Raw genomic sequence first — 8,965 nt, forward strand, 5'->3', positions numbered from 1 at the left:
TTTGTACTACTTTGCAAATTTAAGCAAAACAAGGTAAATTTAAGCAAAAACAATGGAATTTAAACATATTGTCAATCACTTAGCAAAAACATAGGTTTAAAATTACAAGGGAATTTAAAATTACAACATAGTCTTTCAAAAAATTAAATTACAACTAAACCAAAATTAAGTTCTTCCAACTTTCAAGCAAAATTCAAACACAATTTTGGTTTGTGGTTTGTGAAAAACCTAATTTTACTTTTACACTTATATATATATGTGGGGGTATTTAGGTAATTTTAACATGTTTCGGGTGGGTGAATGGGTTTCGGGTGTGGGTTTGAGTGATACCAAACCCACACCCATATTTTCGGGTGTCACCCAAACCCAAACCCAAACCCAGTCAATTCGGGTTTCGCCCGTTGACTTGGGTTTGGGTTCGGGTGGGTCTCACGGGTTTGGGTTTTTCTGCCATCCCTAATGTAGAACCTATAAAGTATCACCGAAGTTGAAGAAAAATATAATTATGTGACAAGTATATTGATTCAAAATAAAGTTACAACAATATAATTAAATTGATTTTTTTTTTCTTTTTAGACGAAAAGTTAAGTACACTGCACAAACAACTTCATAACCCCAGCGGTCACAACTTCTCCTCTTATTAGTTTATCAAAAAGGGATGATTTAAGGTCAATTTTGACATGAAATCACTCCTTCAAAATTATTTTTCTTTCTCGTTATAATAAATAGGTGTGATTTCAACATATTTGTTTGTTTTGATTTCAGTCTTCGTATGGTGTATTTTGTTGTCCTGTCTTTGTGCGATATATTTTGTTGTTCCGTCTTTGTGTGGTGTTTACTGTTTCAGGTTGAAGGATTAGTTCGATCTAATGCAGATTCAATCAATATTGACTTTGTTGTCATCAACGCTACAGATTTGAAGGCATGAACATTCCGGACACTTCAATATCGTCATATTTAAATTTCTAGGTTTATGCAATTTGCCGTGTTATGCTATCTAGTAACATTTATACTGTGAGTTTGTTCGCAGATTTATCCTTAGTATTTTTAGTGACTTTGAATTTGTATTGCATCAATGTATTATCAATTTGAATGAATGAATATCTTTATTTAGAGTAAAAAAAACTTCATAAACAATGAAATTATGGTATCTACAAATTCGATGGAGCTGGCAAAACAATATAAACAAGTGCCAGATCAGACTGACACCAAAGCTGGATTTAGAACATGCTCAACATCATCATCAACATTATATTCTCCCATGCACCAATAATAAGCATATAGTATCAGCTGAACAAGTCCAGATATTGCTCCAATACTGGTGCTAATCTGCAAAAATATACAAAGATACATCAATTAATTAACAATGACATAGTTAAACTAAAAAATCTTTAGTATATCCAACTAATCTACAATTATTAACTCACAATTTTATTGAAATCTATATTTAAGATTATATATATATATATATATATATATATATATATATATATATATATATATATATATATATATATATATCATTTATTCACTAAATCTAAAAAATGATTTGTTTTTTATAATAAGAACCGAAGAGAGAAATAATTACCATGACATAAATGCCGAAAGCGTGGGTGAGAGCGAAGGGGGTGATGAGAGCATTTATTGTCCAGACCAAACCATCAAGGAAGATGGCCAAAGAGAGGCAAAATGGCATATATTTCACACTCTTGGTTTTTCTAACCTTTGTCTGTTAATTATATGTAACAAAAAATCAAATTGAAATTAGTGAAAAAAATTATAAAATGTAATTTTCATATTTAAATATAAATTAATGGGATAGAAGAAGTTACTTACCATAATGGTAAGAGGAGAGACATACATTAGTGCGTTGAAGATAGCACATAGAATACCAAGAATACCAACAACTGAAGACCTTTTGGTAGTGTCATGTAGTGCCAACATTGTTATGACCACAATGACAGCAAAGAAAATAACCTCAATAAGAAGATAGAGAAGAAACTTCTTCTGAAATTAGGGAAAAATAGTAGGTATGAGTAGAAGATTTGGAATGATTATATAAGTCTTAAACATTCAACTATATAGGTTTTGGTTGGGACTTTAAATTAATTAAATAATTAAAAATTATTAATTAATTAAAGTGACATTAATATTTATTTTGTTATCATCCTAAATAATTAATATTTAAACTATAATCATGGTGAAAGTATATTACATACATACCCTTCCTTTATTGTTGGCATAGACATAAAATATGGTAAGATAGACGAACTGAAAAACAAAGCCAGCCCCATCTACGATAACAAAATAAATTCCGTGTGGTTGCACATAAGGCATTCCATAAAATACCCAAATAGCACAATTCAACAGAGTAACTAAGTATGGATCAGGCTTGAACTCCTCCACATCCTTCTTTTTTATAATTTTGTAGAAAGTTGGACTGCAATTCATACCGATTACCAATCAATATTAATGAGCACATTAGCATAATTTTTAAAATTAAAATAACCAATGCTAAAATAATATAAAATCTAAGTTTTGTGACACAAAAATTGAAAGCTATAATTTAATCTTGACTTCTTTAAGTGATACACACACTATGTATCTGTCTTGATTTTTACTCTCAAGATTTTAAATAGCAGTAGAAGTTGCAATCGTGTTAACAATTTTGCAAATGTTAAAGATTGTTGTCGTTGCGGTGTGAATTAATAAAAAACATGCACAAATCTTATTAAAATTATTTGGGCTATCAATGTATAATAATTTAATTTCTTATTATTTCTTCCTAATTTCGTAATTGTAATTCTTTTTGAACTTTTTTAATGAATTTGTTTTTTCTAAAAACCAGATTAAACAATAATAATTTCATATTGTTGGCCGTAATGAAATTCATTACAAGTGGTGCAGTTGTTTACATGATTTTAATTTGTTCACTTAGTCAAAACAATCAGAGGCAAATTAAATGGTAACGCGCATACTACTAATATTATTTTGTCACGGCATTTTAAGGCATACACAAAACAAAGTAACTAAATAGAGAAAGAGAGTTAAATTACGCTGGTGAGAAGAACAATACGAAGGAGATAACATTCCCTGCATTAAAAAATAAAGTGAAAATTATTTTCCATGCATGAATTGATTAACATAAAAAGTTCAAATTATTCTTCATGCAAATTTTTTTTGACAAAATTTCATTAAAACTTAAAATTAAGTTCAATTTAATTTTATCCATCATGCAAATGGATATTAGCACAAAAGTTAAAATTAATTGAAACTGAAAAATTTGTGAAACTAATATTATTAACACAAATCAAACACATGTTAATTAATGTAGTACAATACAAATCGAAACCAAACATAAAAATCAAATTCGTAATTGACATATGATTTTGCGATTGAAAAGGAGAGAAGAAGAACAACAACAAACCTATAGCGCCAACAGTGTTAATTAGTGAACCGCTTGTCATTTTCTCTGCAACTACAAATATGCGAAGAAGAAGAAGAAGAAGAAGAAGAAGAAGAAGAAGAAGAAGAAGAAGAAGAAGAAGAAGAAGAAGAAGAAGAAGAAGAATGAAGAACAGAAAGCGTGAGCAAAAGATGAAGATGAAATGAAACAAGTGACCGTTATATAGACTTTTTTTTTTTAATTATTTCTTACAAATTTAGATGATTAGTTTAATTTGTTTGTTAAACAAAATGTACAACTTTATTTTTGAGTTTATTCTCTTTTTAGTTTTTTAAAAAATTTGGTATTGGAATTAATACTTATATGCGAATATGATCTGTGATGATTATTTCTATTATTTTTTTATTTACAACAAGACAAGTGGATAAAGGGCTCATTAGCTTAATTTATATTATGACTTTATTTATAAGTAATTGAATTTAATTCATATACCCCGCGTAAAGATATTTTACACGTACAATCAATTAAATTATAGCTTATAAATATATGAGATTATAATTTATAAACAAATTTATAAAAATCACTATAATATAATTTTATAAAATACATTCATAAAAAAGTTTTAAAGTGTCGGTACATAAGTATTTATATTTATTATATTATTAGATTATAAGCGAGTCTATGAGAACTTATATTTTATTTATAATAGTATTTTTTTAGGATTTATATATTCATAAAATTTCCAATAATAACTTTTTGAAATAATTTATGCAAAAAATTTGACTTTATATCTACTGTCATGTCATTTCTTTTTATTTATTTTAATAATAAATTAAATTTTGAACTAGTTTTATTTAAGAGGACGATATTAAACTCTCAAGTATAAAAAAGTTCTCCAAAATAATTTTTTATAAGTAAATATGTTGTTATATTAGGAGTTAAATTAGGCTAATTAATTATTGTGTATATTGAGGAAATTCGCAAAGAACTGAATCCATAGGCTATGTGGATCAAAGTTGAAACATTGTATATGAAAGTCATTGGCATATAGGTTATGCTTGAAGCAACATCTATACACATTCAGAACGGTAAAGTTCAACAAAATTATTAATGATTTTCTTTTTAGTCAAAAGGAAAAATTAAATAAATTAAAAGAGAAAGATACAAAGATCGGGGGGACATTAGACCTGACCCAGGTACAACCCAAAGAGATACATTGATATAAAATAGAATAAAATTATTAAAGTTTTTTTTATTGATAGAAGAAATGTCAAAGCCATTGAAAACTCATACACATAAAGTGGAGTGACCGGGTTCGAACCCCGGTCCTGACATCCGACACATAAATTATTAATGATTTGATGAAATTTTATTCTTGTTGGTTCCTTATCTAGATTCTCGAGTACTTTAAGAATGATCATCTTTATGAAAAGGAAAATACTATTACTTTAAAGAAGATTAAAAAGCCGTTTTAAACTAAGGAGCTAACTAAGCTCAAATATTTGAAGGTCAGCGTTATAACAAGTTGAAGTGCTTCAATTGTAAAAAGACTGGTTACTTTAAAAAAAATTAGTATTATTTGTTTGAGAGTAAATCATCACACTATTTTTTAATCCTTAAAATTGACGTGGTATCACTCTGATTGTAACAAAAATTCTCCAACATCTTAGAGTGTGTTTGGTTGAGAGAAGAAAGTGAAAAAGAGTGTGAAAGGAGAAAAATGTGAGAAATATAAAATATATTTGATGTATTGTTTGACATAAGAAAGCGAAAGAAGAAATAGAAGTTTTGGAAGTGTTTGATTTCTTAAAAATACATTATGGGTTCGATGCTATTAGTGCTAGTGGTATCTCCAATACATTTTCTCCAGGACGAGGACTCCGTCCAAGTGGTACACCGTTTTCCATAGTAATAGATCTCAACCATCTATTTATGATCGGACGGCTTATATTATATTTTCAAAAAATCAGTACTAAATGATCTCTACCCTTGATTCAAGATTGGACGGCTGAAAATCATCAGAGCGGCATGCAGTAACTGTGTGCAATCCTTTTCCCCTTCAAACAAGTGATTAAGTCGAGATTCACTTAATGAATAAAATAATTTTCTATTCTGTCATTATTTTATTTTATTTTTGACCGCGAGATAAGTAAAGTTTGGCGAATAACTGGCTCCCTCAAACTCAGATTCTCTCGAATAATTGGTATTAAGAGGAGTTCGTTAACTATTTTGATTACAATATCTTAATGTCTTAATTATTGTATTGTCTTTATTAACCATTAGAGTATTAGTTATTGTTGTAAGTGCATGAAATAAAATAATAGTTTTAACTGTCAAAAAAAGAAGTATAATAGTTTGAAAATGATTTATACACATTGTTTGTTTGGGAACAAATTGGAGGAAAGTTTATTGTCGTGCCAAAATAATAATCGACACTTAATACTTAATGAGTTAATGTAAACTTTTATTTTCTAAAAAGATAAAATGAAATGAATATATAGAAAGAGTTTAAAGATGATAAGCAAAGGAGCAAGACCAAATTCTATTTGGGTTAAGATGCACGCGTGCAACGTGCTCCTCCACCGAGGACGCATGTTCCTCCAAGTTATCCCTTGTCCATAATAAGAGGAACAACTTAGCCCAGGATGAGGACCACGAACGGTCTCTCCCTCCATCCAAGGAGAAGTCCTGGCAGTCATCCTTAGTGGGCTGCTCAACACGGCCATTAATTAAGGAGACGTTTGGCCCAATGTTGGGGGCTCTATATAAACCCCTTTCATCAGGAGGGTCAGAGATTCAATTCGTTCTACTTTTGGAAGCATCAGAAGCATTCTACTATATAAACGTTGGGGGCTTTATATTTAATTTAGAGTTTAGTGGATATGATATTATGTTAGTGTAAAATAATTTGACACTAGCATCCAATAAAAATCAAGCATTTTGCCTTCAATTTTCTCTTTCATTTATAATATTGTAACAAGTTTATTTGATATGATATCCATGTGTTTATTTGTTTCAGGTTGAAGGATTAGTTCTATAAAGTGAAGATTCAATCAATGTCAACTTCGGTGTTATCAATGCTACAGATTCGGAGGCATAACATTCCGGACACTTCAATATTGTCATTTTTAAATTTGTAGGCTATGCAATTTGTCGTTTTATGCTATTAACATGTATACTGTGAGTTTGTTCGCAGATTTATCCTTTTTGTTTTTAGCGACTTTGAATTTGTATTGCATCAATGCATTATCAATTATGAATGAATATCTTTATTTTGAGTAAAACAAAACTTCATAAACAATGGAATTATGGTTAATCATCTACAAATTCGATGGCACTCGAAAAAAATAAATAAACAAGTGCCAGATCATATTGCAATCACAGTTGGATTTAGAACATGCTCAGCATCATCATCAACATTATTTTCTCCCATGCACCAGTAATAAGCATATAGTATGAGTTGAACAAGTCCAGATATTGCTCCAATACTGGTGCTAATCTGCAAAAATATGCAAAGATACATCCATTAATTAACAATGGGATTGTTAAACTCAAAAATCTTTAGTATATCCAACTAATCTACAATTATTAACTCACAATTTTATATATATAAATCATTTATTCACTAAATCTAAAAAATGATTTCTTTTTTATAATAAGAACCGAAGAGAGAAATAATTACCATGACATAAATGCCGAAAGCGTGGGTGAGAGCGAAGGGGGTGATGAGAGCATTTATTGTCCAGACCAAACCATCAAGGAAGATGGCCAAAGAGAGGCAAAATGGCATATATTTCACACTCTTGGTTTTTCTAACCTTTGTCTGTTAATTATATGTAACAAAAAATCAAATTGAAATTAGTGAAAAAAATTATAAAATGTAATTTTCATATTTAAATATAAATTAATGGGATAGAAGAAGTTACTTACCATAATGGTAAGAGGAGAGACATACATTAGTGCGTTGAAGATAGCACATAGAATACCAAGAATACCAACAACTGAAGACCTTTTGGTAGTGTCATGTAGTGCCAACATTGTTATGACAACAATGACAGCAAAGAAAATAACCTCAATAAGAAGATAGAGAAGAAACTTCTTCTGAAATTAGGGAAAAATAGTAGGTATGAGTAGAAGATTTGGAATGATTATATAAGTCTTAAACATTCAACTATATAGGTTTTGGTTGGGACTTTAAATTAATTAAATAATTAAAAATTATTAATTAATTAAAGTGACATTAATATTTATTTTGTTATCATCCTAAATAATTAATATTTAAACTATAATCATGGTGAAAGTATACTACATACATACCCATCCTTTATTGTTGGCATAGACATAAAATATGGTAAGATAGACGAACTGAAAAACAAAGCCAGCCCCATCTACGATAACAAAATAAATTCCGTGTGGTTGCACATAAGGCATTCCATAAAATACCCAAATAGCACAATTCAACAAAGTAACTAAGTATGGATCAGGCTTGAACTCCTCCACATCCTTCTTTTTTATAATTTTGTAGAAAGATGGACTGCAATTCATACCGATTACCAATCAATATTAATGAGCACATTAGCATAATTTTTAAAATTAAAATAACCAATGCTAAAATAATATAAAATTTAAGTTTTGTGACACAAAAATTGAAAGCTATAATTTAATCTTGACTTCTTTAAGTGATACACACACTATGTATCTCTCTTGATTTTTATTCTCAAGATTTTAAATAGCAGTAGAAGTTGCAATCGTGTTAACAATTTTGCAAATGTTAAAGATTGTTGTCGTTGCGGTTTGAATTAATAAAAAACATGCACAAATGTTATTAAAATTATTTGGGCTATCAATGTATAATAATTTAATTTCTTATTGTTTCTTCCTAATTTCGTAACTGTAATTCTTTTTGAACTATTTTAATGAATTTGTTTTTTTCTAAAAACCAAATTAAACAATAATAAATTCAATTAGTTGGCCGTAATGAAATTCATTATAAGTGGTGCAGTTGTTTACGTGATTTTAATTTGTTCACTCAGTCAAAACAATCGGAGGCAAATTAAATGGTAACGCGCATACTACTAATATTATTTTGTCACGACATTTTTAGGAATACACAAAACAAAGTAACTAAATAGAGAAAGAGAGTTAAATTACGCCGGTGAGAAGAACAATACGAAGGAGATAACATTCCCTGCATTAAAAAATAAAGTGAAAATTATTTTCCATGCATGAATTGATTAACATAAAAAGTTCAAATTATTCTTCATGCAAATATTTTTTGACGAAATTTCACGAAAACTTAAAATTAAGTTCAAATTAATTTTATCCATCATGCAAATGGATATTAGCACAAAAGTTAAAATTAATTGAAACTGAAAAATTTGTGAAACTAATCGAATTAGCACAAATCAAACACATGTTAATTAATGCAGTACAATACAAATCGAAACCAAACATAAAAATCAAATTCGTGATTGACATATGATTTTGTGATTGAAAAGGAGAGAAGAAGAACAACAAACCTATAGCGCCAACAGTGTTAATTAATGAAGCGCTTGTCAT

General features: G+C 29.0%; 2 protein-coding genes across 2 annotated transcripts; both read right to left on the reverse strand.

The window, feature by feature from the left end:
- Positions 1 to 1,197: 1,197 nt before the first annotated feature.
- LOC123886734 (bidirectional sugar transporter SWEET5-like) lies at positions 1,198 to 3,467 on the reverse strand. Its single transcript, XM_045936026.1, has 6 exons — positions 3,428 to 3,467; positions 3,057 to 3,093; positions 2,224 to 2,440; positions 1,837 to 2,007; positions 1,589 to 1,729; positions 1,198 to 1,329 (listed from the first exon to the last, which is right to left on the reverse strand). Exons 1-6 carry the CDS (start codon positions 3,465 to 3,467, stop codon positions 1,198 to 1,200), a joined length of 738 nt encoding a protein of 245 aa, XP_045791982.1.
- Positions 3,468 to 6,773: 3,306 nt separating this feature from the next.
- LOC123886735 (bidirectional sugar transporter SWEET5-like) lies at positions 6,774 to 8,965 on the reverse strand. Its single transcript, XM_045936027.1, has 6 exons — positions 8,926 to 8,965; positions 8,558 to 8,594; positions 7,724 to 7,940; positions 7,337 to 7,507; positions 7,089 to 7,229; positions 6,774 to 6,905 (listed from the first exon to the last, which is right to left on the reverse strand). The coding sequence occupies exons 1-6, from the start codon at positions 8,963 to 8,965 to the stop codon at positions 6,774 to 6,776; spliced, it is 738 nt and encodes a 245-aa protein (XP_045791983.1).

The sequence above is a fragment of the Trifolium pratense genome, linkage group LG5 (genome assembly GCF_020283565.1).
Source record: "Trifolium pratense cultivar HEN17-A07 linkage group LG5, ARS_RC_1.1, whole genome shotgun sequence".
NCBI lineage: Eukaryota > Viridiplantae > Streptophyta > Magnoliopsida > Fabales > Fabaceae > Trifolium > Trifolium pratense.